The sequence below is a fragment of the Tinamus guttatus genome, unplaced genomic scaffold, assembly GCF_059628265.1.
Source record: "Tinamus guttatus ecotype Peru unplaced genomic scaffold, ASM5962826v1 Tinamus_guttatus_pri_ptg000073l, whole genome shotgun sequence".
NCBI classification, from domain to species: Eukaryota; Metazoa; Chordata; class Aves; order Tinamiformes; family Tinamidae; genus Tinamus; species Tinamus guttatus.
In genome coordinates this window covers 512830-540765 of record NW_028288607.1, presented here as the reverse complement: position 1 = coordinate 540765, position 27936 = coordinate 512830, and the positions used below count along the sequence as shown (strand labels likewise).

Genomic DNA, 27936 nt, shown 5'->3' with positions numbered 1-27936 from the left:
AGGGTCCTCCTGAGGTCCCCATCGGCCTCCGTGGGCTGCAGGGAAGACTGCCTCGGGGTCTGGTCCCGCTGCCCCTGCGTCTTCCTGGCGTGGTGAGACAGGCTTGTTTGGCATGGGGCTGTTTACAGAAAAGGAGCGATTTTGATAAAATCTCCACTATTAAAAAGAGCTTTGACATTGCCAATACTGAAACAAAAAATGACTGTTTCAGTATGGGGCCAGAACAACTTTCATGATTTAAAGCAGTGCTTGCTTCAAGAAATGCAAACAACTGGCTCAGAATTCAAGGGTCTTTGCTGAGACACAGGTGGGCCAAGTAGCAAGAGGCCGGCGCTGCATTAGCGCACGGTCCCGCGCGCTCGGGGCAGGTTCTGCAGAGCAGCCCGGGGGGCGTTTCCAGGGATCGGCCTCAGCCTCGAGCAATGCTGTGAGGGCAGCATGGTGCAGCGGGCACGCTCTGGCCCGTACCATGAGCGAGCGATGCCATGAGGGCAGCATGGTGCCGCGGGCGCGCTCCGGCCTGTACCGTGAGCGATACTGTGAGGGCAGCATGGTGCAGCGGGCGCGCTCCGGCCCGTACCGTGAGCGATGCCGCGAGGGCAGCATGGTGCCGCAGGGGCGCTCCGGCCCGTACCGTGAGCGATGCCGCGAGGGCAGCATGGTGCCGCGGGCGCGCTCCGGCCCGTACCGTGAGCGATGCCGCGAGGGCAGCATGGTGCCGCGGGCGCGCTCTGGCCCGTACCGTGAGCGATGCCGCGAGGGCAGCATGGTGCCGCGGGCGCGCTCTGGCCCGTACCGTGAGCGATGCCGCGAGGGCAGCATGGTGCCGCAGGGGCGCTCCGGCCCGTACCGTGAGCGATGCCGCGAGGGCAGCATGGTGCCGCGGGCGCGCTCCGGCCCGTATCGTGAGCGATGCCGCGAGGGCAGCATGGTGCAGCGGGCGCGCTCCGGCCCGTACCGTGAGCGATGCCGTGAGGGCAGCATGGTGCCGCGGGCGCGCTCCGGCCCGTACTGTGAGCGATGCTGTGAAGCTCACACGCTCCGGCCCATACTGTGAGCGATGCTGTGAAGCTCGCACGCTCCGGCCCGCACCGTGAGCGATGCCGCGAGGGCAGCGCCGCGAGCGATGCTGTGGCGCGGAGGTGCTGCCCACGCTTGGCAGGAAGTGCAGGGCCCCGCGGCGTCCTGCACACGGAGGAAGTGGGGAGGAATAGGCGGAGTGTGTCAGAAACACGATTAGAATCAGCGACTGAGAATTGTAAGCTAAGAGAATTGTCAGGATCTCAGTTTTGCTGATCTTTAACTTGAGATCCATCGCTCATGCTCGTACCTTTACTGACCCTCGCTCTGGGCTGTGGTCCTGATGTGAGGTGCACTACTCTGTGGTCCAAAAATGGACCTACCTCCAGTTTCCTTTTTGTGAACCAGAAGGAAATTTCTGGCCATAGGCAGTTGCCCAGTCAAACACTCCTCTGTGGTGAGAGCAGCAGCAATGGTCAGCTTGGAGGTTCTTGTGTTACTTGGGTACTTAATACAGCAGCCAAACTGAACAGCAGGTAGGAGGATATCTGGAAGGAAAAAGCAAAAGAGCCAAAAATTTCAAAACAAATTTGAATGAATTCTCTCCAACTTGTTGGCTGCTGGCGCAGAAACCTTTCCAAGAGGGGAACCCAGCATAAAATCTGACTGTAAAGCAGCAGATCCCCCCGAGAGGAAGCTGTGCAGACCTGAGTGAGTTCCCTGGTCACTTTGCAATGACATTTTGTGCCACGGGGATGCCCCAGGCGCAGCTCAGGGCCGGGGTTGTGCTGCTGTGCACTCACCCCGCGAGCTTGAGGGCTCACAGGGCAGGAAATGGGGCTCAGAGCGGCAGCCCAGGCTCTGTGCTGGTCCTGGGCCCCAACCCTCGTGTTTACTTTCTCTCTGCTCTAAGTAATTGCAGGTTATGTCCTAGCCTCTTGGTGCTGATGTGTGCCCTTCCCTCCCGCCGTCGTGCAGCGCGGGCCGGGCAGCGCTTCCAGCTCGTCCTTCCGGACCGTGGCCCTCAGTTCTTGCTTCCCCGCGACTGGGAGCCACAAAAGGAAGCCAATACCCAGCACCAGCGCTGCCCTCCCTGCCAGGAGGCACCTGCAGCAACGCAGCGGGTGCAGAGCAAATGCAAGACCATCGACGGGAGCCCTGGCGAGTCTCCAGGGCAGCGGGTGCTGGAAACACAAGTTCTTAAAGCAAGTAGCAGCTCTGTGGTGAGAACTGCGCTTGTGCGGAGGAACGGCAAAATAAGCAGATTTCGCTACCTGCCGAGCCCCGCTCAGCCCTTGGGGCCGCAAGCCGCGCTGGGCAGCACCGGGGATCTCGAGAAGGGATTTGTGTGCGCGCTCCCCGGCCGCGCGTCACGCGGCCCCTTCCGTTCCCACAGCCGGGGAGCGCGCGGCTTCCTGCGCGGCGCTGGCGGCGCCGGGCCCCCAGCATGTCCCTGCGGAGGCTGGCGCAGCAGCGGCCCGCGGCCGGCCCGCCCGAGCCGCTGGACAACCGCCGGCTCCACGCGCTGGCCAGCACGGTGGGGACGCTGCCGCGGGCGCGCAGGCAGGTACGTGCACCCGCGCGCGGCGCAACGCGGACCCGCTGCGCCTCGCGCACGCAGCTGGGCAGGCTTCAGCGTTGCCAAAGCGATTTAAGGATTTGCTGTGGAATCAAGCGGGCTGGGGTCAGCTCTTGCTTGATTTTGGTGTGTGAGAGGGGCTTCTGCAGTGCACATTTAGCCCTGCGCGTTTTTGGACTCTGCCGAGGTCCCCAGTGCCACGTTCCCAGGAGCGTGCACCAGAGCGGCGCTGCCGGGGGCTGCTGCCCACGGCGTGCTCGTGCGCTGGCCGCCTCGCCGCGTCTCGGTTTGCACCTGTGCCCTGAGTCAGAAGAGGCTCTTGCCGCCCGCATGTTTCTTCAAAATCGAACTTTCTTTGGTATAGGGGCCTCTTTGGACTTTGGTGTGCATCTGCCATGAGTTATTTCCACCTAGATTTTGAATATTTTGCTACAAGGAATGCTTGTCCCTTTTGTCTTTGCTTGTCCCTTTTGTCTTTGCTTGTCATGCAGCAGGTGGCAAGTCTCTGTGCGGAGCCAGGCAAAACTCACTATAAATGTCAGCTAAGCAACACCGACTTCTGTCTACTTGTGTAGCCGGAAGCAGCCGAAATAGCAAATGTTTGCAACACTATAAACAGATTATTTCCAGGAAGCCTGTGCACCGCAGGCTCTGCTCTGTGCGGCAGCAGGAGCGCAGGGGGTCTCGGAGCAGAGGCAGCCAGCGCAGAGGCAGACGGAGCCGCGCGGGGGATGCCGATGCTGAACTGCTGCGTCGCAGCAGCCCGTGGCGGGGAGCAAGCGCTGCGGCCGCTGCTCCGGGTTCAGACGGGCCTGTGACCGCGGCTGCAATGAGGCTGCGCTCGCTAAGAACAAGCTGCAGGTGTCCACGAGGCCGCGCGAGCTGCCGCGCGCTCCGCTGCGCGCTCTGCCGTGGCCGCGGCAGCGCTCCCTGCCCGTGCCGCGACTCGGCACTGCCGCCGCCCCACGCACTCTTCATCCTAGCGCCTGGCTCCGCAAACCCGCTAGTGGCAGCGTCATCCCTCGATCCGTCAGGAAGGACAGCGTGTCGCTGATCCCGCCCCTCCGGAGCGCTCCTGGGCACGCTGCTGCCCTGCCAAGCGCGGGAGTCGGGAGAGGCCGCACGGCTGCCCCTACTGCGGTGTGGGCGCTTCCTGCCCCTGCCCGCAGCACTGCAGGCGGTCGGGTTTGCAGATGCCCACAGATCTTTAGGGGAAAAGTACCGGCAGGTAAAGGTCTTAGCATGGCAAAAACCAAGATTTTGGCTTCTGAACCCTGCAGGGCCCAAGGTGCTTCTGCCTCACTGAGTGCGGGGGTTTTCTTAAGGCGTTGCTTCCTGCCTTGCCACTTCCTCACAGGTCCTAGGAAATTAAATCTGCAGCAGTTCTTTGAGTTCCATACTCCAAGCAGTCAGAAAGATTTTATGGGGATTCAACCTCGAATTTTCCACCTGTTCTCATGCGTTTTTCGCAGTAACCTTTTTCATCACTCTCGATAGCAGCTTCCTGCCTTCAGATCTGATATTGCTGCAAGTGTCTCTCAGCCAAGCTGCTTGTGCTGCAGAGTTCTCTCCTCTTGACATTGGTGTTGTTGAGTTCTGAAAGCTAATTGTGACGGTGTCAAATTAGCACCCTGGCACAAAATAGCATGGGCCCCACGTATTTCGTGTTGGCTGGCAGGATCTCAGCACCAGTTTTCAACCTTATTCCACAGAAGATGGGGTAGGCGGCAGGTGGCCCGTTATTGAAGTTCGGGTCGGTATCGTGCAGCTGCTTCGCAGGGAGGATGCCCAAGTGCTTGTGGGGGGCATACAGCCGAGCGGCGGAATCAGTGCCACAGGGTGCCCCAAACTCCTTTTTTAATTTGTTTATTTGCTGTTGCTCCGTTGTGTTGGGACCTTTGAGGTACTCCAATTCTATATTTAAAGAGATGGGAAAAATGAAAGAGATTATGTGTTGCATTTTCCAGGGTTGAATTTCCCAGGTAATAGAAATAAATGCAGGTACCCTCAATAACTGCTTCTTGCACTTCGTGCCGTGCTTCACACAGCCGCGTCCCTCGCGGCACGCAGCTCGCGGAGGCGCAGGGCTTGGGCTCCGCTCCTTCGCGCTGTCCTGCTTTGCTCCGAGCTGGGGGAGCTGCTCCTTGTGCCTGACGGGACTCCCAGTCTCGGTCCCCGCCGCGGTCTCACCGTGCGGGTGCATCCTCCTCCTCCTCCTCTTCCTCCTCCTCCTCCTCCTCCTCGCAGCCGCAGCCTCCCCGCTGGGCCAGCCCCTCTGCCCCGGGGCCTCGTGCCCTCTGCCCCACACGTCAGCTCCTCGGGCCCCCGATCGCTGACCCACGTGCTCTGATTTCTGATTGCAGCTCGGCCTGACCCGCTCCAGCTCCCTGGGGGACTCCTCTGCACCACAAAGGTACAAAGACCTTCCTCTCCTCCCGCTGTTGCTACTTGTGTTCCTTGGCGCGCGGGAGAGGGTGAATATTCAGAACAGCTTTTCCTGTGAAATGTGGGTCTTGGAAACCGTGGAGTTCAGCAGCCCTAAAGGGCTGCCAAGGCAGAGCAAAGAGCCAAGGTCGGCTGGTGCCCCATACCTGGAACCTTAAATGTGACAATTTAAGGTGTCACATGAATAGGGAAATGGGCGTTTGGGCCGAATCAGCGCATACCAATAACTCTGCTAGTGCAGGCAGCAGCGAGCGAGAGGACGGGATTGTTTTCCTTAGAAATAAACAGTGAAGAAATGTGGTGCCCAGTATTTATATGCAGTTCTGTGTGTTTTTCTTACAGACACATCGTTGCTATCGTCAAAGAAGATAAAGAGACATTTGGGTTTGAAATTCAGGTAGGACATAAATGATGAGTGGGGTCATTTGAATGTAAAATATGGCCCAGACTCTTAAGTGTCACATCCTCAAAGTTATCCTTGGTCAAAATCAGGTCAAGTTTGCAGGAAGCAGAGAAGGGCAGCAGCTCGTCAGGAAGTGCCCAAAGGAAGGTGGGGGTAGAGGTGGATATTAACTAGCATTATCCATCCCTTTAAATTCCGCTTGCAGGTGTCTAATGTGAAATGCTTTGTGCAGAAGGGAGTTACTACCAATTGTGCTGGTGTTGTTTCCACACTGTGAGAATAAAATGCTGTTGTTTTATGGCTGGCTTTTATGGAAAACATCACAGGACTCTTCCTAAATGACAGCTGGACTCAGCTGGAATCTGGTACATAACACAGCGCTACCGCTCCTCTAAGCATATGTATTCTGTTTCTGTTGTCTGTTTGCAAAGACAGCATGATTACAGCTTTACAAAATAGCTGGTAGTGTGATATAAACACTGTGAGTAACTGTAGCAGAATATATGGGAATAGCATGTGCTGAGCTATTCTTGAGGAAGCAGTAGACATTTTAGCAAGCTACCAACCAAGTTTATGAGAGCAGCAGTTGGTTCTGTCCTGCCAGCATGTAGATGCCTTCCCACTGCCCCTTCTCTTTTGCATTTTCAAAACATTTGCCTATGTGGGTGCACAAAGGGAAAATGTTATTTTCAGTGACATTAGCATACTAGGAAAGCTTAACTTTTTCAAATTGGATTCTGTGACTAATAAGGGGGGTAAGTGTTCAGTTCATGAATAGCAGAGAGCTTTCAGAAATGAAAATAATTGAGTCAATTGTTGGGCTTTTGTATAAACCGACAGGGCAGATTTTCACTATTTGTGACAGTCCCTGATTAACGAGGATTATTCTTGATATACTTTCTTCCTGAATGTACATTCATTGTGAATGTTTTGCTAGAAAGCCTAAGCCATGAAGAGGCAGCGTTTTTCTGGTATTATCTAGAAATTATAATTTCAATACTATAATTTACATCTAGGCAAGCCAGAATAAGATGATGTGAAACTTCAGGTCTACCACCCACAGGGAGCTTTTGAGAACCAGAGTGATGACTGAATGCCAGAGTTTCTCTCATTTTACTGATTCTTCTAGTACTTCCCATTTTGAAATGGAGTTTGAAAGCAAGGCTGACGAGTTGCAGCCCCGGATCTGCCTGGTGTTTGCAAACCAGGGCCTCACAGCAGCATTTCTCTCCCCTCTCTTTAGCCATCTGCAAGTTAAGCTCTTTAGTAAGTGCCTGTTCGCCTGCAGTCCATGAGGAGAGGAAGCTGTCCTGAGAGGAAGGACATCCTCGAGTACAGCCTGGGTGACTAGGTTCCTCCTTTCAGGTGGCTTAGGTTAGGAGTGAGGGATCCCAGCCCGCCTGTCCAGTTAATGTCACTCAAGATGGTCGGAGCAGTCGGTAGGTGAGATCCACTAGCTTGAAACAGGGTGAAGAAGGGCGGTGACACGTGCGGTTCTCCGTGTGCAGTGCACGTCCTTCAGCGTTCTCACGCTTCACTTGTCTCTCTCAGTTCAGCTGAAAGTTTTACTTTCTAATCGGAAATCTCTTTATGTGGATAAACTCTGAAGTCATCCCGGTCTTCATCCCTGTTTGTTCCATGTTGCCAGAGAAAATACGAGAATCTGACATGTCTTTTTATATCTGAGTAGATTTGTCTATCTTAGCCTTCCAGGACCTTTAACTTCAGTCATCCTGTCTTTGCAGCTATTACAGATCAGGTTGCATTTTCTACTTATTTTACTTATATTTGACTTACTTATGTTTTTAAATGTCACAGTTGATAATCAGGTGTTGGATATTAAGTAGAATTATTTATACATATTTAAATCTATAAATCAAAAATAAAAATCCCTTTTTTTTTCAAGAGGGATGAGAGAGAGACATGGAGATAATGAGTTCAAGAGACCAGAAGGGCAAAAGTAGCTTCAGCTTTTCTTGCTCTTTAGTCATCCCCATTAACTGATTTCTCTTGCAACACCCGCTGACCTGCACAGCATCTACAGCGAGCAGGAGCCTCTTCTGGAAAGCTTGGCTTGTACACTGCTGTGTTTGTCTGGGAACCTCGAGTGTCATTTCATTCCAATTACAGTATGAGCGAAAAAATAATCTTGACTGCAGTTGCTGAGTTTTTATAATGAATAAAACAATCTATCGGGCAGTCAATTTTAGAGTCTGCTCTTCTCTATTGTGAGAGTTAAGTTTCTAATTGTTAGGTTGTAAACTTTTGACATTCTCATTTTTATGGTAGTATACCCTGCACATCAGAGGCTTATCTAAAGCAGTGTAAAAGAACCATGAAATCAAATTAGGCTGTATGACAGTATTTTAATTTTTAAGTTTTTTCATGGCTTTCATATTGGTGACATTGTTACTTTGGTATTCACAGACTACTAGATTTCCACACCAAAATGATTATTCCCCGGAGCTGTGCACTTGTGTCTGCAAAATTCAAGAGGAAAGTCCTGCCTATTTTTCTGGCCTTCAGATCGGTAACTGTTCACATTTTCCTTCTGCGGGGAGCTTTATTTTGCTTTTCTGCTGGTGAGCGCTATAGAGAATGAGGAAAAACCTCACCTGCTGAAGAAGCTGATTTGTCCTCTGCTTAACTCTGACAGGTGATATCCTTGCCAATGTCAACGGCGTGAACACCGATGGCTTCAGTCACAAGCAAATAGTAGACCTGATAAAATCTTCAGGGAATTATTTGAGGTAGGCCTCTGTCCTTCCCGCTGCCCCTAGCTGGTCTCTCCTGCTGGAAGCCGAGCAGCCTCTAGCTAGCCCGGCACCCACGCTGCCCCAGACTCGACAGTTCGGGTGTGTTTTGGCCATGCAGCGCCAGGGGGATGGGTTGAGGCAGAGAGGGCAGCGCGTGGCGCGTGGGGACGGTCACGGGCAGGGCTGCCCGGACACTGCAGGCTCTTGCAGGGCTCTCTGCACCCCCGTCTGCCCTTCCCGCGGCAGGGACTGCGTCCCGGCCGGGCCCGTCGCAGAGCGCGCGGCAGGACATCGGCTGCTCGCCCCTGCCCTCCCGCTGATCCTGGCTTCCCCCTCACCTGCTGGCTCATTTTTGGAAATTAACCCGTATTTTCTGCTCTTCTCCTTTTTTTTTTTTTCCCTTGTCCACACCCTCGTTTTTGGAAATTTCCAGGGCAGTTTGACTCCCCTTGCACTAGTAACACTGAGGACAGTGGCTCACGGGGTGCTGATGCACATGGGATATCACATGGGGCTGCGCAAGCTCTAAGAGCAGTGCGAAAAATATCCAATAGCCTCTCTGTGCTGCAGCACTGAAAAGGCTTGCTCTTCACAGGCTGGAGACCGTCAATGAGGCCTTGCTTCGGAGGAAGATGGAGCTGGAGACGAAGCTGCAGCTGCTGAAGGTAACAGAAGGAGCACGCCTGTGCGCGCACGGTGCTGGTGCGGACGGCCCGTACCCCGAGCAGCCGCACACTGCTCGCGGGCCCGAACTGCAGGGCTGGGAGGCCCCTCCAAAACCTGGTATTTTCTGTCAGGCCAGAAGTTTTTGTGCCCTGCCAGAGGTGCAGAGCTTCCAGAGATTTTTTCCTTTACAGAAAGAAAAGCTCACATTTGGGAAAATTTCTCAGGTTTCTTTATAAATAGGTTATTTAAAAAATAATTTTTGGTAACTTTGACCTCTTTTAATTTTTGTCAGATTAGAGGCTAGCTAGCATTTTAAGTAACCAATAAGTTTCCACACTCTTCAGTTTACTTGGCACCTTGTGCAGCGCTCGTAGGAGCTGCTACCGAGCGCTGCTGCCTCCTGCGCTGCCGTCGTGCCCAGTCTGCGCACAGCACACACGGTTCAGCAGTGGCCGCGGTGCCACCGAGCCCATGCAGCCCTGGGATAAAAGTATTTACCTTCCTGAACGGTTAAAGTACCTCAGCCAGAGCCCCAGGAAAGGAACAGGGTTGTTTCCTGGCGGAAAGCCACCAACCCGCAGGGAAACGCTCTCCGCCCGCTGCTATGGCTGTTCCTGGCGCCGCAGCGCGTTTCCGAGCGCGACGCGTTGCGGTTCGCGCAGCGCGCGCCCACCAGCCCTCTCTGTCCCCCACAGCAGGCCCTGCAGCAGCGGTGCGCCGAGCTCCGGGCCCTGCACTTGCAGGAGCAGCGCTTGCTGCATGGTAAGTGCTCGCGGAGCCGGGAGCGCGCGGGGCTGCTGCGGAATCCTGCCTGCTCAGGAGGAAGCCAGGCTGTCACCTGCTTGTCACTTGCTTCCTCTCTCCCCTGCTAGCCAGGGTGCTGGGCTGGACACTGGGAAGGGTTTTCGGGGACACGGGAACTTGTGCTGCTCAACTGGCGCAGAGCAGAGGGGCTGAGCATCAGCCCTAGCACAAGAGCTGATGCCGCTTGCGGTATATTTTGTCCAATGCTCTTTTCAGGCTGCAAAATAAAACAAAAAAGCTCTTATTTGGGGATTGCCTTGGGAATAGCTTTAGTTCTGCCGAAAGGGGGAAGTTATAAGCTCAGCCCTTGTGAAGGTAAAGAGCAGGGTGCCGGGAGCAGCGCTCCTGTCCCCCACCTCAGCGCTATGGAGTCTCTAGGCTCTTCCTTGTGCCCCGCTGGTGGAGAGGCCACCAGACTGTGAGGAGGGGCAGATCTACAGGAGACAGAGCTGGGGACATCAGACAAAGTACCAGCCCTGTGTCTCTGGGCGTCCTTCTGGGAAGGCCGGTGCTGAGCTGGGGTGTCCTTGCTGGAATAGGCTTCCCACCCTGCAAGCGCCGTCCTGATCCCGGCTGTGTCTCCGCAGGGGCTGTGAACGACAACGAGGCGCTGCTGTGGGAGGCCGCGTGCTGGGACGGCTGCGCGCTGCCGGGGCCAGCGCTGCCGAGGGGGCCGCGCTGCTCCAGTGAGAGCAGCCGCCTCAGCTGGATGACGCTGGACAGCGAGGACGGCTCCTGCGCGTGCGGCGCCTTCGAGGACTCCGCGGCCGAGAGCCTGAGCCGCCAGTCGAGCGTGGACGACGACTGCGTGTTCCCGCGGGACGGCGCCGCGCGCAGCTCCTCGCTGCGCAGGAGCCGCAGCACCAGCGTGGCCAGCAGCGGCTCCCTGTCCCCGCTCTGGGAGGGCACCGGCGGCACCTACCACTTTGGGACGCTCCCGCGGAAAAGCAGGAGACCGAGTGTCCGCAAGCAGCTCCTGAAGTTCATCCCAGGCCTGCATCGCGCCGTGGAGGAGGAGGAGAGCCGGGTCTGACGCTGCGCACGTCGGCTGCGGTGCCAGGGCCCTGTGAGCGAGGGCAGCCTCGCCTCGCGCGGGCGCCTGCCTGCCTCTCCCACCGGCATGGCAGCAAGACTGACAACGCTGCAAATGCTCTGGCTTTTTTTTTTTTTAGTTAGTTACTATTAACGACAACATACCATGGACCTCTCATTACTTAATGTGAAAAATGTTTAACTCTGAAACGTGAAGAACCTTGGCAAAACTTTCTTGACGTATTTAGTATTAATAATAGGTTTTTTATTATATGCAAAAGTTATAGATATTTATTTCCAGTTACTGAAGTCATGGTCTTCAAAGGACTTCACAAAAGCAACTGCTTCTAGTAGAAGTGGTGGCAAAGCTGGATTAGATGCAGAGTGGATGCAGAGAGAGGCCCCAGGAGCAGCCTCGCCATTCCCGTTCCCAGTCGCGACGTGACGGCCGCACGGAGCTGCTCTTGCCCGGCACAGGGCACCGCTGCTGCTCCGGCAGGTCCCGAGTGGGAAGGTCGCCCTGGGCACCCGCGACGGTGCCGAGCTCTTCCGCCGCGCTCGCTCATCCCGATCCCGCTCCGCATTTGCCTTGCCCTGAGCTGCTTCCAAAGCCAGCGCTGCTTGGCCGGAGCGGACGCCATGGGCTCTGTAAGCTTTCGTTGACAAAAATGCGTATTAGTAAAGGAAAAACTAGAGTGCTGCTGTTTGGAGTGAGGGCAGAGAAGAAAGCGGCGGTCACAAAACAGGAGCGCGGGTCGGTGGCCGCAGAGGCGCGAGGGGCTGGGAGCCCGGGGGAGCTGCGGGTACCGGGGTGCCGGCTGCTCCCCATGCGGTGACGGGCACGTAGGTGTTCGGTGCCTTCAGCAGCACCCCTGCAGACTGCCGCAGTCAAACAGGCTCGCCAGCATCTTGGCAGGATTGAGAAGATGCTTGTGGCCATACAACGATCTAAATGTCTAGGTCAAGTAAATTCGATCTCTGTAAGATGGAGGAGGTAATCTCAGATGATTGTTCTGCAGGAATGAGCAGGATTTGTTTTGCCTCTGGAGGCAATGACAAGTTTAGATATAATTCTGGGAAACTCCTAGCAGAATCATATCTTCTGTAGTGTGAAAGACTGCAGGAAACACCACTACTGGTAATTGGGGTGTTGAGGAGAAAAGGTAATTATTAACTCTTTACATTTCTCCAGGAACAGAGATTTCAGGAAGTAAAGATTAAATTGATACTTTATATGAAATAATTTAATAAGTGTGGGTATAAAAGTGAAGCAAATGAGATATTTTATTTCCCCATCATGCAAAACAGAAATAGGTTGCTAGTTCAGATCACGTAAGGTAATTGTGTTTTCCGAATACAATTGAAAGAAATTTAGATCTATTTAGCTGCTTGCCCTTTGTGACTCATCTTCCTTTTGACTGAAAATAGGCAGTTATTTACAATTCAGATGGTACTGTGGCAGGATTTCCCAGTCTCTTCAGAAACCTCAAAATAAAACCAACCTCAAAATAATCTTCCTCGGAGATGAACCCAAAATAAGAGCAACCTGACCCCAAAACTTTTCTAGCTAATAAACGCTGCTGAACCAGCAGAATCTGTGTTGGCTTCTGTAATGTTTCTTAAAGGGATTGAATAGCTCATAATACAGCAGTTCTGCGGAAGAGATGGTGGAAATCGTGAGATCCCTGCTCCACTTTTACCAGCTTCCGAGCTTACCAGACTGGTGTCCGAACGAAACTAGAGGCAGTAGGAGGCTCTTTCTGCTGCGCTTGGCTGGGTCGCCGGGGCGGGCGGATGCTGGGCTTGCTGCGCCACGCTGCAGTGGGTGAGGGTGAAGGCCCCGCGCGCCGCAGCGCGACGTCTGCACGGCCGCGAGCGCAAACAGGATGCAGCGGCTGCGGGGGTGCCCGGGCGGCTGGAGCTGCTCAGCGCGCTCCCCACACGCCTCACGCAGACCCCTCGGCGCCCTCGGTGCTGCGCGAGGCGCGTGGGGAGCGCGCGGCAGCCAGGCCGCTCCGCGCCGCTTCCCCGGCCCTGTTGGGTGGACAGCGTCCTCGGCGCCTCAGTGCTGCGCGAGGCGCGTGGGGAGCGCGCGGCAGCCAGGCCGCTCCAGGCCGCTTCCCCGGCCCTGCCGGGGTGGACAGCGTCCTCGGCGCCCTCAGCGCTGCGCGAGGCGTGTGGGGAGCGCGCGGCAGCCAGGCTGCTCCACGCCGCTTCCCCGGCCCTGCTGGGTGGCTTCTGCCGTCTGCTGGGAGCCGTTCAGGACACGGGGAAGCCACGCTGGCCTCAAGGCTGTTATCCTGCGAAAACTGTCTTCCCTCACAAATTAAAGCTCCAGTGCTGCAAGCTACCAGATGACTCGAGTTTCTGCACTTCACCTCAAATGCGACTCTGGCTCATATCTCTGCACGTTCTTGGTTTTGTTCCATTTCGGTTTGGCTCAGAGTGGGCAGCCCTCTTTCCAGTGAGCACTTATGTGCCTTTTCTTCTCCCTCGGTGCTTGCGGGAGTGTTTGGGTAATTTCTGCTTTCGCACCAGAAGGGCAGTTTCGTTTCCCTTGTTGCGCAGCGGCTCTGGCGCGTCGCAGGCGGCTGCACCTCTCTAGCTGCGTTGCAAGGGGTGTCTGCGGGGCTGCGTGTGAGCACGTGCGCTGCATGGTCGAGTGCCAGCCACAACGTGGTCCCCTAAGAGCCCGGAGCAGCGTGTCCAGAGCAGGGGGATTCTCAGGGGATACCCCCCACACTGCGATGCCTCATGCAGCAGGGTTTCCACCCCAGGAGGTGGCTTGCCAAGCAGGAATGTGCTCAAGGAGCCCTAGAACAACTCAGCAATAAGGAGAAGGTGTGATGGGAACAGCCAATGGCCATTCCCAGCCTGCAGCAGAGACCCAGCTGCTCTCCGGAGGCACCAGAGCCACTTTCAATGTGCTGCCACATGCTTCTCTTGGACAAGCTTTTACAACCATTCCCCCAAACTTTTCTTTCCTAATGGTTTAAAGTTGTTGATTTTAAGATGATCAGAACCGGTCAGAAGGTTTTGGGTCTGCTGGGTGGCACAAGTTCGCCCAAGTGCATCTGGTGCTGCGTGTGCAGCACGTGCGGGTGCCCTTCATGCACCCTGCCCACCCCGCGGGCGCAGGGACAGGCTGTCACCGCGTGCCGCTTTTGCCAGCGTCAGGTTTTGATGCTCCTGGCCCCTCCCTAGGGCCGAGTCCCTGCAAGCGGGCGCTTCGCTGCAGGGCCACGGCAAGCGCTGCCGAGGACGTTCCACACGGATCCCTTGTCCGAGCGGCAGTGTTCCGGGGTGATCTGTGCATAAGCCTCATGGGGAATGTTAAGCTGGTTATGAGGAAGTCACGTTGCAGCAGCAGTCACCCTCCGCAGATTAAAGCCTTGGGACTGGTGTTGTCCCCACAGCAGGGCACCGCACAAAGAGCCCTTGTGTGGGGGACCCGCTGGGGCGGCACAAAAGCGCCCTCGTGCAGCCCATTTGTTTATGCAAATCCCAATGAGGCCGCTAATTGCGCAAGGGGACGAGCCGGGGCGGCGCTGAGCGGAGCCGTCAGCACCTTGCGTCCAGGCGGAGAGGAGCCCTCCTGCCCGCTTGCCAGGAGGAGAATCCCGGGGAAGAGCAAGCGGTGCCTTCCCTGTCCCCATCCCCGTCCCCGTCCCCGAGGAGGCGCGAGCCCCGCGGCCGCCGTGCTAATGGCCGACGACATCCCCGTCACAGCCTGCGCGCTCGAGTGCAACGGGACCACCAGCCCCATCATCAGCATCATCGACCAAATGGCGATACCCGCTGGGACGGCTGCGCGCGCCAGCACGGAGAGCGCTGCCGGCCCTGCGCCCAGCAAAGTGGCGCAGGAGGGAAGCACGCGTCCCGCAGCGGAGAAGACGACATGCGGCAATTCGGGTGGGGAGAGGCAGTGCGAAGGTAAGGTGCAATGCGCGTCCCTACTTCTGTATCGGGCAGAAAAACTGGTATTTAAGGTATAACCCTGCAAAAAACAGTGCATTCTATGTGCTATTGCAAATAGTCGCAGCAATGTCCCCAGATCCTTCCGTTAGAGTCAAATTTGTCCTGGCAGTTACAGGTATGAAAAGAAAAGCAGGTGACTAAAGAGATGGGTTTTTTTTCCATCTAGTTTGAAAATCAGCTGCCTGTATGAAAGGGCTCAAAGCCAGTCCTTGTCATTAACTGTGCTGTCAGTCCTACCCTTGCGCTTTATGTTTCCTGAAGGAAACCAAGAAGAAAACGACGCAACTCAACCTGACGGAGCAGGCGAGATCCCTCCCCGGGATGTGGCAGCCGACGGGCAGCAATCCGAGGATGGTAATGCCAGACGCTGCGTGGCGCGATGCGGTTTTCGCCTTTCAAAGTCAAGGCTGTAGAGATGCCTATTCGTTTTTCCAGGCAGGGGAGGGAGCCTTACGTTACGGTGTGCAGTGACCCTTTTCCACGGACAAGGGGGACGGTTGCTGGTACCGCTGCGGTACTGTGCACGGCGCTGTGCAAGATGAGGTCACTCGGGCATAGCTATAGCAGACATAGGGGCCAGGCTATATATCACCACATGGAGACTGGTGGTGCTTGGACTAGAAAGCAAAGATCCCAGGAACACTTGTGCCGGGCACAGCAGGATTTCATGGCAGCTCGCAGGCCTTGGCAGGGTGGTCGGCGGTGGGGCCGACATCGCCGCCGTCGCGGCCTCGTGGGCACAATGAGCCCCATTGAGATCCTGTCCCCCTGCACCCACCGGTGCTTTATCTCCCAACTGCAGGCGGCTCGTTAGTACCCAGCCAATTGGGTCTAATTAGTGCTTAGGGCCTCACAGGCAGTGTTCAATAGCCCATTTGTTGTGTCACTTAGAGCAGCATGGTGCCAAGTAGGACAGACACACGGTACCATCTGGGTGCAACCTGCCACCTCGGGACGTGGCGAGCGGGTGAGCGGAGCATCCCCGGGCTCTGCGGAGAGCGCGTGGCCCCCAGCGCCCGCGGGCGCCCCGCACGGCCCTGCTGCCGCGGGAGGGCCCGGGGTCCCATAGGAAACAAGGGCAGCGGGTGAGCGGAGCATCCCCGGGCGCTGCGGAGAGCGCGTGGCCCCCAGCGCCCGCGGGCGCCCCGCATGGTCCTGGTGCCGCGGGAGGGCCCGGGGTCCCGCAGGAGCTGTCCTACCGTGGCTGCCAGCGACGCTGCTGACCCAGGTGCTGCTGCTTGTGTTGCACAGGGTCGGACCGAGCGGGAGCTCCCACGCAGGGCACGGAGCAGCTGGAGCCCAGGGGCACGGAGCCGGCCGGGGCGGCCTCGCGGCAGAGCCCGGCAGCAGGAGCCCCCACGCCCGAGGAGCACCCGGGGGACGAAGCGTGGCCGGACGAGGAGGAGGAGCAGGAGGAGGATGAGGAGGACACTGAAGAGGATGAAGTCCAGTTGATAGAGATCAAGAAGGAGAACAGTGAGGAGTCTCGCGTGGAGAAGCAGGAAAACGGCAAAGAGGCTTCTCCCCCTGCTAGTCCCACCTGCAACTCCCAGCCCGAGAAGCCTGGGGAGCCACCGGGTGCAGGGAAAAAAAACGACATCTCCAGACACAGCTATTCCCGATACAACACAATCTCCTACCGGAAGATCAGGAAAGGAAACACCAAGCAGCGAATCGATGAGTTTGAATCTATGATGCACCTATAGACTGAGCTCAGAGTTTCCTTAACAAGCCGAAATTCACGTTGGTTTTGGTCCTCCCCCGACATCTTTTCCCAAGACATGCAGCCACCACTGCACCTTCCGAGCCTGATCTCATAACACACCGTGCAAATTTAACAGCCGTCTTTCACCCCAGCGCCAGGCACACCCACACCTGGCGCAGGAAATAAATAACGAGTTTGCTACGTTTAATGCCACTGATTCCGTTTATGCTTTGGTTCCTGCCAGCAGTTGCGGCTGGGCTGTGTGGCGTGTGCTCGGCTGCATGCATGCATCCTGCCCGTGGCTGCAGCTGCGGTGCAGCAGGCGCGCGGGCAGCCCGAGCAGCGCACCCCTTGCTCACCATGTTTGCCTTCATAACACCCCTGCTACCACCGCGCAGAAACCTCCGAAGCGGGAGCCTGCCTGCTAAAACTGCACTAGAACCTGCCAGACTAACAGGGACGGGCTTGTGTCTTCCCCAGCAGCCAAGTGCGGCTGGCGGCAGCAGAGCAGGCGTGCAGCGAGCCGGGAGCGCCGGCGCGGCGGCTCCTCTGCCTGGCACGGGCTGCCGCGGGGCCCGGCCCGGCTGGTGCGGGGCATGCGGCCGGGCTGGCACCGGGCCCCGCGCTCTCCACCACGGGGGGCGCGAGGTCGCGCTCTCACGCGGGTTCCCCTCCTTTCTCAGCAGGAAACTTCGCGGATGTATTTGTCAAAGCAAGAAGCGCCTTGAGCAAGATTTGTTTTCGTGTCATCTGAATACAACTGATCTTCATTAAAAAAAAAGAAAATTGTGCAACTGCAATGGTCTTGATAAAATATTTTTTAAAAATGTCTTCCAGAAAGATTTGTCCTGAGCTGGGACCAAGTTTGCAAATGTCACCCAGAAAGAGCTTGGTGAAGCTGTGAGCACCCCATGAGCGGGAGTGGAAATAGGACACAGGTGGAACTGGAGCGGTGCTGGCACCCCCGGCCCAGAGGGCTCTTTCCATTCGTGGCTTTGCGTTTCCAGCTGTGCTGTGCATTACTTTGACTGCCCTGCTGTGCATAAAGGCGATTATGCGCTGGCTCCGTGGCCATGGGCAAGGCCGGCCTGCATTGTACGGGCGCACACTGCGCGCTTTGTGGCGGCGCTTGTTTGCGCGCGCCAGGCGCTGCCGGCCACAGCGCACACTGCCCGCTTGTTCGCCGCGGCCAGGACACGGCTCCTGAAGGCTGCAGCATTCGCCGAGCCCGGCGCGCTCCGGCGGGGGCTTGCTGAAGTGGAGCTGCACAGCGCTGCCGAGCCAGCCGTCCCACCAAATCCAGGGGAAAACACCAGGAAAGGGGTGCAGGTAACCGAGGTAACACAGACACTCCAGGGAAAAGGCCTCATGTAATGCCATTTATTTCCAGTTCTTCCAACTTATTATTACTACTTTTTTTGGAATAAGGCCAAGCAGGGCCCCAGCCGCAGCCCCATTTGGTGCACAGCCCGGCCTCCCCCAGCATTTCCAGGGCGCAGGGCTATGGGGCTCCCGAGGTGCAGTGGGCCGGGCTCGCCAAGGGGCGGCCGCTGCCGCTCTGCACCCACCGCACCTCCCCTCCATGGAAGCGGGCTGGGAAACCCGGACACAGGCAACCCTGCTGATGATGGGAAACGTCCCAGCGATGGGAAACCTCCCAGCAAGGGGAAAGCTCCTGCTGCCAGGACCTCCTGGCGATGGGGAACATCCCAGCAATGGGGAATCCTGGTGATGGGAAGTGCTGGCGGTGGGAAACCTCTCACTGATGGGAAACCCTCTTGGCGACGGAACCTTCTCCGCACTGGGAAACGCTCCCGGCCGCACTGGCTCCCTCGCAGCTCCGCTCCTGAGAGGGCAGGCGAGGGGCGGCTCCTCGGGGCACTGCCAGAGGCGAGCCCGACGCAGGCAGCGTGCAGCAAACCCCGAAGAGCCGCCCTGGGGAGAGCATGGACACTGCGCCCCGTGCCAGCGCCTGGTCCCTGCTCTGCTCAGCCGCTTCCCTGCGCATGGACAGGGCCGGGCTGCGCAGGGGGGACCAGCAGGGGCTATGCCCACGCCGGGGTGCTTGTCTCCCTGCGTGCGCCACTGCAGCGCGCGCACCCGGATGCACGCGAGTGCGTGCGGAGCTGGGCCAGTCCTCCGCAGTCCTGCCGGGCGCGCGCCCCGGCCTCCATGGCGCTTGCAGAGGTGCTGAGCGCGCCGGGAAGCCTCAGGCTCACGGCTGCAACATCCATTGGGAAATCCATGCCTGGCGCAACAGCAGGACGAAGCCTTGGTGCAGGGAGCGCTGCTGTGGCCAGCGGCACGGAGCAGGGCTGCGGCCGCTCTCGTCACGCCGCTCCGCGGCGGGTCGGCCGTGGGCCGGTGCCGTCAGTCCACGTGGTAGCTGGTGAAGCGCCACTTCTGCTGCGGGCTGTGGGGGTCGCAGGCGGCCAGGCGCGGGGCCGGGCGCGCGGCCAGGCAGGCGGCCGGGCCCTGCTGCTCCACCACCACGTGCTCCGTCTGCAGGGAGGGCCATGAGCGTTGGAACAGGCAGAGCGTTGGAACGGGGAGCTCCCGCGCCCTGTCACTCACGTCCCCGAGCTGACGTGCTGACGTGGAGCGGTTAACATGGGAAAGGACCCGACCACCCCTCCTCGGGCCTGGCCCATGGCACTCGGCAGCTGGACAAGCGAACAGACCCCCGGCCAGCCTCTACGTGTCCCATCTTTGGAGAAGGCTTGCAGCTGCCTACGGCCACTGCTTGCCCAGGGCCAACACTGATGCAGCCCTGGCTTGCTTGCTTTTCTCAGTACCAGCAACAAACACAAGTGCCCCTACTCCTCCTCTTCCGTGTTTGGTTCTAAAGACCAGTTTGCAAACCAATATCTACTAAGTAACTTCCAGGGAAGGGCTAGGGTCTGTGTAAGACCACGATTTTGGCTACCAGCTTAGGGCAAACACCAAGCCCTGGGTGCAAGCCCCCGGCCTAGCGAGCCACCGGCTCCAGCCAGCCCCTTCCTTGGGCGGGCCCCCGGCCCCAGCGAGTTCCCAGCCCTGCCGCCGCACACGCCGCCCGCAGCCACTCACCAGGCCGGGGTGCCGGGCGGCCAGCGACATGTGCAGCCACTTGAGGCGGGGGTCGCGGCCGTCGCAGGGGCGCAGCGCCAGGGCCGCGCCGGCCGGCGCCACGCACACATCCCCGTGCTGCAGCAGCCTCAGCCAGGTGTAGTTGAACTGCTGCGTCTGCGCAGAGGCAGGAGAGAGTGTCGGTGCTGCACGTGCCGGCACCCCTTGCCCGCCTGCAGCGCTGCACAGCAGCATGCACGGCTGCACTGCATGCACGGCCACGCAGCTCAGTGCCCTCCTTCCCACCCATGCCCCGCTCCGTGCTGCACAGCAGTGTGCATGGCCACATTGCATGCACGGCCACGCAGTTCAACCCCCTTCCCGCCCGTGTGGACCCATCCAGCTGCCCTGTCCCGCTGGACTCCCCACGCTGGGCGAGGGCGGCTGCTTCACTGCAGGTCTCACTGCACAGCAGCCCATCTCCCACCGCTCCTCTGCATCCCCCGGTGCCCCGAGGATGGTGCTGGCAGTGGGGGCAGCCGCTGTGCTGGGCCGGGCACCCCACAGCGCTAGCTCACAGCGCCCAGGCTGACTTACCGCGCTGCCGTCATCGCAGCTCTCCAAGGCGAGCGTGCCGTTCTCCACGGCGAGACACCGCGACGTGCCCGTGTTGACCAGCTAGAAAAGAGCACCGGAGTGTTAATGAGGAACGCAGGACACACACCTTTTGAGGCAGAGGAGCAGCTGCCAGGCCACCATGTGGCTGGGGTCCCAGGACAGCGGGCAGCACTGCCCGCATGGCTCAACAAAGCGGATGTCCCCGCACCTCGGCGCAGTGCTGCACGCACACGGGGTTGTGCAGCCACATGGCAAGTGCTGTGGATGCTGCACGTGGGCACTCGGTGCCTCGTGACAACGTCCCTCGTCCTCCTCCTTGTGGTCACTTGGTGCTTGCCCCAAGGGGCAATGCAACTGTGTCCCCTGAAAGCAGACAGCCTCAGTGGGGGCATCACCCTAAGCTCATTTTAACCAAACTGCACAGCCTGGCACCAGGGCAGCATTAGGGCTGGCTGCTGAGTCCCTGCACGCGGCCACTCCTGTTCCTCTCAGAACCGCTCAACGGTTTATCCGTTAATCCTGGGGAATAAATATGCTATTCAGAAAACAGCTCTCAAGTAATGTTGGCAATGCTGGAACTCGCATAGCTTGCTGAAAACCAGATTTTCTGCCCTATTAAGCCTCAAGAATAGGCATGAAAGAGGGATTCAGGTGGCCTGAAGTGAGGCAAAGAAAATCTTCAAAGTTTTTGTAAACGCAAATCTGAAAATTTCAGCTGAAGCATTTGTACTTATATGAGGTCTTAGCGCTGAGCTTGATGTTTACTTTTATTCTGACTGAAACAGGAGAGCTGTTTGGAATTGAAAAAGCCAGAACTTTTCAGGAAAGTTTTTTTTTTGTTTCCCCTTGATTTCTCAGAAATATCCCTGCTAGTTGCTTTCAGAAAAGCATCACTGCAGCTGATGTCTCTCTGAAGCCTTGGACTAGCTCCCGTGTGTTTTCCAAAGGGAAACAGGGCCGCAGGGTTGCTGTGGGGGGCCGCCTCGGCTGACGGTGCTCGTGCCAACCTCTGCTTGGAACCACGGGCAGATCAACCTTGATCTCCAGAGCCCAGGTGCAGCTCCCGGTAGCTTTCTCACCCGGACCCCACCACATCTCCAAACCAGGGCGTCCTCCTCGCCTCGCTGCAGCGCTCCTGCCCAACACGTCTGCAGCTGCTCACGAAGCGCTCATTGTAGCTGGGCGCCTGTGCCCAGGCTGCCCGCGTTCCCTCCATGCAGCCGCAAACCACGCAGGGCTGCGGCGCTGCTTCCTGGCGCCCACAACAGCCCGCGCGGGGAGGCGATCCCAGCCCGTCCGCACGCCTCCGTCTGCGCCGCTCCCACCAGCTCCCTCCTCTGGGCGCTCCTCCGGCTGCCGCGCGGCCGGGCACGGGCGCAGGCCTGGCTCCGGCTCTGGCTCCTGCCATCGCTGCAGTGTCACTGCAAACCTCCCGCTCTCGTTACCGCAGCGACAAACGGAGCGCACTAGGCTGGGTGCCTCTCCTGGGCAGAGCATCCCGGGTTCCTGAATGCTCTGAGGAGCACCTGACCCTGCCCAGGCCACAGTCGGGATCCATGTTCTGTTCCCGTTTCCTTCGTTTCTCAATGGGGGTGCAGTGATCTGCACAGGGGCAGCGCAGCTGCACGGATCAGGCCAGTGCGGAGGATGGAGGCTGGCGAGGGGACAGGGACAACGAGCAGTGCCTGGATGGGTTAGTGCAGGAGAGCTGCGCTGAGGGGGCTTTCTGCCTGCTCCTTGGCCGGTGTCGGAATCATGCGGAGACTCCCTGGTGCTTTGCTGGTGGGAAAGCGGCCGCGCGGCCCGTGCCGCGCAGGGAGATGGATTTCTGCTGCGCTCTAGTGGCGATGCACCCCCAGTGCATGGCAGTGCAGCGCTGGTGTCCGCACACGTGTGAGCCACGCGCCGGGAACCCCAGGGGAGAAGGAGCTGTCTCTTCTGCAGCAGGGAAAGAGCCGCGTGGAGACCAGGCAGCGGGTGAGCTACGGGCACGCTGTGCCCTGTGCCAGTCAGCTGCGTCTGGGACACTTGACAGGCTCCTTGATGGACACGTCTCTTGGAGGTGTCACTTTGGTCTTTATAAAAACACTGGGAAATGCAGACCGTGATGTATTCAATCCTCACATAGAAATTAGAAAGGAAACAGAGAAACACCATTCAAAGACACGTTTTCCCGGTGCGGAAACGGTGCGGAAACCCTTGTCTGCGGAACGGGTGCAAATCGGTCATGGCACACAGGGAGCGGCACAGCCATGGGCCTCCTGCCCCCCAGAGCAGTGCTGAGCACATGACTGTCTGAATGCTGCTAGATCCCAGCTAGCCATGAAAGCCCGTGCAAGCGAACAACAGCAAGCCCTGTCACCATTTGGATACGTACCAGCCCGCTACATCTGACCAGGGGAGCTTCCAGGTCCGGGTAGACGTTCTCCAGGTACCACTTGAAGCTTTTGCATTGAAGTTTCTTGCGTAGCTCGATCTGCTGCGTCAGGTTGCCGACGTCCAGGTTTTTCAGGAGGAGGTGATAAGCGTGTCCATAGAACAAGTCTTTGTACTCGTCCAACCAGACCTCTGCAACGCGAGCCAAGTTCCGCTCCACCGTGCTTATCCGATCCTTAGGGAAGGAGTAGGGGTTGTCGTTCCTAAAAATGTGCCCGACTCTGGAGCATGGAATGATCTCGACTTCTCCTCCACACATCCAGACCTGGAACACAGAGATGGACACGCCAGCAAACGCACTGTGGTGAGCATGAACTTAATCCTGCGACACGGCCCGGCTTTCGGCTCGCGTGCGTCCTGCCCCTCGCTCACGTGCACTCCCACGTCTCAAACACCGGCGGAGACGCTCACCCCGCGCTCCAGGCACTGCCAGCCCTGCCCCGCGCCTGCCCGCAGGAAGGGGCTCTCCGGGACCACCTACCTTGAAGGAAAGCTCCATGTTCTCGCCTCCCCAAACCTCCAGCCCGGGATCATACGTCCCCAGCTCAAAGAAATACCTCCTGTCGATGGAGAATAAGCCACCTGCCATGACCGGGCACCTGCAAAGAGACGCCCAAGTTTGCATGCACGAGGCAGGAGCACAGGGCTGCTGAGGAAGAGGGTTACAGGGCAGAGGAGCCCATCCCCAGGGTAAAACTCAGCATTTTCCTAAAGCCCCAAGACCTTTAGAAAGGCCAGAACAGCAATACATAAGAACATACCGCATCCCGCAGCACTGCCCCGCTGACAGGGCTGCCCCACGGGCTGGGCGCCTCGGCGGCTGCGGTGCCAACAAACCAAGCGGTTGGTTCCTGAGACTCTGAAATCCAGCATTTTTACCTTATCACATCAGTTTTCTTCATTTTATTTTTCTCAATGACCTCTTGGGGAATCTGTCGCCATCCAAAATTCATTGGCCAAGTGAAAATCCCGCGCTGGAAGTTATCCACCGTCATGTAGCTAGAGAGAGGAGAGATGGGCATGGCTAGGGCTGAGCCGCGCTCCTGGCGGAAACGCTGCCCTCAGGGCCTACAGACCATGTAATTAAAGCAAGACGCTAACAAAACGCATTAGGAATCCCCTGGGCAGAGCCCCTAAGAAGTATTTGTGCCACATGGAGCAGTCACGCCTCATGGCAGGGATCTTACTGGCTCGTGCAGGGCTGTTTCAGGCGTTCCGCACGAGGCACGGCGGGAGGCGAGCTCAGACGCCTGTCTGCCCCTTGCAGAGCCTTTGCTGGCCGCGGTACCTCATGTCCTTGTCGCTGATGACCTCAATGACGGGGCAGGCCACCTTGGCACGGCTCAGGCGGACCCTCTCCAGCAGCGGCTCCAGCCAGCCCACGTTGCACTCCACGTGCGAGTCCAGGAAGGTCAGCACGTCGCCTGCGGGCGAAGCGAGCGCATGGCCAGGCCCACGTGGCAGCCAGGGCTGCTGCTGGCGCCATGCGCGACGCCCGGGGCAGCGTCTCGCAGGGCGGCCGCGCTGCTGGGACCTGCGCGTCGCGCGCCGGGACACCCTCAGCCCCAGCGGGAACGGGCAGGGCGGCGCGGGGCCTTCCCCTCACCTGTGGCCACCTCGGCCCCAGCCAGCCGCGCTCGTATGAGGCCGTGCCTCTCGCCGAGGCGGAGGATCTTCACCTTGGGGAACCGCAACATGTACTTGTCCAGCTTCCCCTTGAGGTAGCCTAGGGAGGAGGAGGAGGAGGCAGTGAGGAGACACCAAGGGCAGCTCCTGGCTGCCGGCAACCCCCTGGCTCCCGAGAATGCTGCATGATCCAAATCCGCGCACTCAGCAGCTGTTCAAAGGCCTTAGAACTGTTTTTTCTTCTTCATGACACTCAAACAGCCACGACAATCTGGTTACAAATCTTTTCCTCTGAGCAATTCCCACATTTCTGAGGGGCTCCAAGGTGAGGGTTTGTGAGGCCTTGGCCTGACACGCGGCTGCCCCAGTGCAGCTCCTGTGCAGGCCGTTTTGAAAGGAACAAGCAGAGCCTCTACCCTTCTTGCACCCACTCTGCTCTCGGCTGCCAGCTCTTGGGACAGGCTCCAATGAGCACCCAGCATAGCACTATCCCTGAGGCTGGAAAACTACTTAGTTCTTAAACTGCCGAGGGCTGATGTCAGTGGGGAGCCAAAGCACCAAAGGCAGAGGTTTCCCGAAGCACCACGCCAGTGCACATGCTGGGCGCCCACGCGGCCGCTGCTTCTGCTGGCTCCCAAATCCCCGAGCCGCTCTGCTCGTGTACACTGTCCTCCTGACGCCAATTCTGGGGGAAGATCCACGGGGCTGGGCACAGGAGGGGTAACAGGGACCCTCTGAGCACGTGCCCAGCCCCCAAGACACCCTCAGCACCCCAACGAAGGAAACGTGACGCCTTCCCGCTCTGCGGAACCCAATTACAGGGAATTTTGCCCCAGGCAAGCTGGGTTTGGTGAAGGTGTGAGGGGTTTCACCTGCCTTTGGAGCTGCAGTCGTCCACCAGGATGAGCTCCTCCAGGAGGTGCGGGGGCGAGCGGCTGAGCACGCTGTGCACGGAGCGCAGCAGCGCGGACCACACCTCGTCCACGAAGCACATGATGACCGACGTGGTGGGGAGGTCGTTGGGCACCCGCTGCTCCGAGCACCTGCAACGGCACCGTGGCGCTCACCGCCGGCCCCGCCGCTCGTGCCGAGAACGTCTCGCAAGAAGGAGCCAGCTCCGCAGCATCCCAGCGCCCGCGCGCTACCGATCCCCCGCTGCACGGAACTCAGCTTGGGAGGGGGACAGCACCCATACGTGTTTAAAGTGCAAGGAAATGGCTATTTCTGTAATAGGCTGCTGGATGCGACAGCTGATCAAACAGCACAGGGAGGACAGGTCTCGCTTTGCGTCTAACTCAAGGGGTAGAAGCTCCAACGTCCCAATTTCAGCAGGATATGTTCATTTTCCACACCAAAAAAGGCCTTTTGATAATTTACCCAGGGCTTTTGTCTGAGGGGACCCCAGAGGACCATCGTTCTCTCTTATCTTCCAGTGAGCTGGAGGCACACAGACGCCCGTAGAACTCTTGCCCCAAAATACAATAATTTCTCCTGGAATGCCCACAGATTTCTGGAGATTTCTTGCTCTCACTGATTCCTAAGCCTGAGGAGCCTGACATAAGAGTTCCCTTTCCTTCCCTGCCAGAACAGACCTTCTGCAGGCAGTACCAGCAGCCAACCCATGTGCTAATGCAGAACATTCACTGACGAGCAGTGAGTCTAAATCGCTATTCCCTACCAGACTACTTTCAGCAACAGGCAGAAAACAGGGCCACGCACATTGGACACCGCGCGGACACTGACTTCTGCTTCTCTTTTGCTAAGTGAGCTCTGGTCGCAATGGTGATGGTAGGGGTGGCATTCTCTTAAATGCAAGAGCTTCTTTTTCCCCTTTTTTTGCCTGACAAAACAGGATTTCCAGGCAGAGACCAACGGGTCTCTTGTTGAACTGTAGCTAAAGCCTTTACAAAAGTTGCGAGTTGAGTCTCCATTACTTTGCTGGGTATATACATACATGCATTGTCACGTATAATACTATAATAATACTACTCCTATATAATAAAGTTTTCCAAGCACACGTAGAGTATTTTGTGTCACAGCTCCCTGCGGGAGCCGCGCTCTGCGCTGCTCCTCGCCCGCGCGGGCACCTTGCCACCCCCTGCCCTTGTTTGGCCAGGGCGCTCCCTACGCCATGGCAGCGGCTCCCGGATCTCCCCGCCGCGGGGGCCGTGACTCACGCTCCAGGCACGTCCCTGCCGGGGGCCGCGCGGCAGGTGAGTGCACGGGCGCATGCTCCGCTCCGCAGCGCTCGCGGCTCTCCCGGGCCCAGGACAACTCCGGCGACTGGCAGTGGACAGGACACCTGTCTGCACCGCTCCCGACCTTCCCCGTGGTTGTCCCATGCCAGCAGCCCAGCGATGAACCCCTTGGAGGGCCCTGCCCTCCTGCTCCACCTCACCCCCTGCTCTTCCGTGCCCACTACGGGCTCCTCGTTTGGGTTTTCGAAGCGCCGGTGGCAGATGGCAAAACCGCGCAGCACAGCGCACCGCGGGTGTTGGGAGCAGCAGCCCCACTCGCGGGCAGCGCACAGGGACCACCGCGTGCGCCCAGGAGCGCGCGATGCTGCGCCGGGCAGCAGCTCTTACCCAACGGGCCGTGTGTCCGCGATGGCCCGGTCCACAGGGATCAGGTCGCTGAGGTAGACGTTGAAGTTTCCTTCCTTCCACCGACTCTTCGCTTCCTCCTGCTTCTCCGCGGGGATGGCCACGGCGTTCCCGAACTGCCCGGGGGCACGGGGGTCCCGGGGCGCTAGCGTCACATCCATGGCCAGGACACGGTGAGTGCCAAGGCCCCGCAGGGCGCCGCGGAGGATGCCCTGGGCAGCATTTCTGCGCCAGGGAGCGCCGACCAGGGCGGCTCGCTGCGAGCTGTTGGCTACCACCGTGGCTGCTGGCATGTCCTTGGCAGGTCGCTCCGGGTACCGCTCCGGACGCCGCTCCGTGGAGTTCCCCAGGGAGTTGTTGCCCAGACTGGAGGCCACCAGGCTGCTGTTTCTCACCCCGTCCTTGCTGATGCCGATGGAGGTGTTCCCAAGTACTGCGGCTGGGGAATCATCAGCCCTGGGGGCCACTGGCCTGCTGCTTCTCCTCCCGTCCTTGTGGATGCTGGTGGAGGAGTTCCCTGGCGCAGCGGCTAGGGAATTGCTGGTCCTAGGGGCTGCTGGGCTGCTGTTTCTCACCACGTCCTCACCGATGGAGGGGTTCCTGGGAGCAGTGGCTGGGGAATCATCAGCCCTGGGCGACACCGGGTTGTTGTTTCTCACCCCATCCTTGTGGATGCTGATGAAGGGCTTCCCGGGTGCCTCAGTGGGGGACTTGTGGGCCCCCGGGGCCCCTGGGCTGCTGCTTCTCACCCCGTCCTTGCCGAGGTGGAGGAAGGGGTTTTTGGGTGCAGCAGCCGGCAAATCGCCAGCCCTGGGCGCCACTGGCTGGGAGGTCGGGCCCTGGGTGCCCGTCACGCCGCCGTGCCCAGGCCAGCCCAGCTTCGCGGCCACCTCCGCGCTGGTGCCGTCGCGCTGCGCACGTGCAACGTGTCCTGGAGGGTCCCTGCCGCGGTTCGGCGCCGCCGTGGGCCCGGCCCGACCCGCCGCCGTCGGGGGGCCGCTCCCCGCGGCCGCTCCGGCTCCAGCCGCAGCCCCGGCTCTGTCCCCGGCGCCGCGCGCGGGGCTCGGCGCGGTCCCCGCGGGGACGGCGGGCCGGGGGCGCCGCGCTGCGCCCCGCGCCGGCCCCTCGGCGGCCGCGGCCTCCCCCGCGCGCGCCCCGCGCTCCGTGCCCGGCTCCGCGCCGTCCGCCCCGCCGGGGGCCCCGTCCCGCCGCCGCGG

General features: G+C 58.8%; 3 protein-coding genes across 3 annotated transcripts; 2 read left to right on the top strand and 1 right to left on the bottom strand.

The window, feature by feature from the left end:
- The first annotated feature begins 469 nt into the window (after positions 1-469).
- CYTIP (cytohesin 1 interacting protein) lies at positions 470-10719 on the top strand. The gene is made up of 10 exons (XM_088519809.1): positions 470-1013; positions 1999-2243; positions 2417-2587; positions 4963-5012; positions 5387-5441; positions 7875-7977; positions 8104-8197; positions 8799-8868; positions 9565-9631; positions 10261-10719. Exons 1-10 carry the CDS (start codon positions 470-472, stop codon positions 10704-10706), a joined length of 1845 nt encoding a protein of 614 aa, XP_088375935.1. The 3' UTR covers positions 10707-10719.
- Positions 10720-14409: 3690 nt separating this feature from the next.
- On the top strand, positions 14410-16505 carry ERMN (ermin). The gene is made up of 3 exons (XM_010219506.2): positions 14410-14638; positions 14945-15037; positions 15935-16505. Exons 1-3 carry the CDS (start codon positions 14410-14412, stop codon positions 16387-16389), a joined length of 777 nt encoding a protein of 258 aa, XP_010217808.2. The 3' UTR covers positions 16390-16505.
- A 2248-nt stretch (positions 16506-18753) lies between these two features.
- On the bottom strand, positions 18754-26933 carry GALNT5 (polypeptide N-acetylgalactosaminyltransferase 5). The gene is made up of 10 exons (XM_088519794.1): positions 26702-26933; positions 24993-25159; positions 24097-24216; positions 23779-23914; positions 23370-23489; positions 22972-23089; positions 22432-22755; positions 20034-20114; positions 19458-19613; positions 18754-18890 (listed from the first exon to the last, which is right to left on the bottom strand). The coding sequence occupies exons 1-10, from the start codon at positions 26878-26880 to the stop codon at positions 18759-18761; spliced, it is 1533 nt and encodes a 510-aa protein (XP_088375920.1). The 5' UTR covers positions 26881-26933; the 3' UTR covers positions 18754-18758.
- Positions 26934-27936: the final 1003 nt, after the last annotated feature.

Bases quoted from the DNA above. Each gene is read 5' to 3' on its own strand.
- CYTIP (XM_088519809.1), top strand. From the start codon at position 470: ATGAGCGAGCGATGCCATGAGGGCAGCATGGTGCCGCGGGCGCGCTCC. The intron at 1,014-1,998 runs GTGAGCGATGCT...GCCGTCGTGCAG, and splicing joins GGCGCGCTCCGGCCCGTACT to CGCGGGCCGGGCAGCGCTTC. The intron at 8,198-8,798 runs GTAGGCCTCTGT...TGCTCTTCACAG, and splicing joins TCTTCAGGGAATTATTTGAG to GCTGGAGACCGTCAATGAGG.
- ERMN (XM_010219506.2), top strand. From the start codon at position 14,410: ATGGCCGACGACATCCCCGTCACAGCCTGCGCGCTCGAGTGCAACGGG. The intron at 14,639-14,944 runs GTAAGGTGCAAT...TGTTTCCTGAAG, and splicing joins TGGGGAGAGGCAGTGCGAAG to GAAACCAAGAAGAAAACGAC. The intron at 15,038-15,934 runs GTAATGCCAGAC...TGTGTTGCACAG, and splicing joins CGGGCAGCAATCCGAGGATG to GGTCGGACCGAGCGGGAGCT.
- GALNT5 (XM_088519794.1), bottom strand. From the start codon at position 26,880: ATGGATGTGACGCTAGCGCCCCGGGACCCCCGTGCCCCCGGGCAGTTC. The intron at 25,160-26,701 runs GTAAGAGCTGCT...GTGCCGTTGCAG, and splicing joins GCGGACACACGGCCCGTTGG to GTGCTCGGAGCAGCGGGTGC. The intron at 23,090-23,369 runs GTAAAAATGCTG...GTCTCTTTGCAG, and splicing joins AAGAAAACTGATGTGATAAG to GTGCCCGGTCATGGCAGGTG.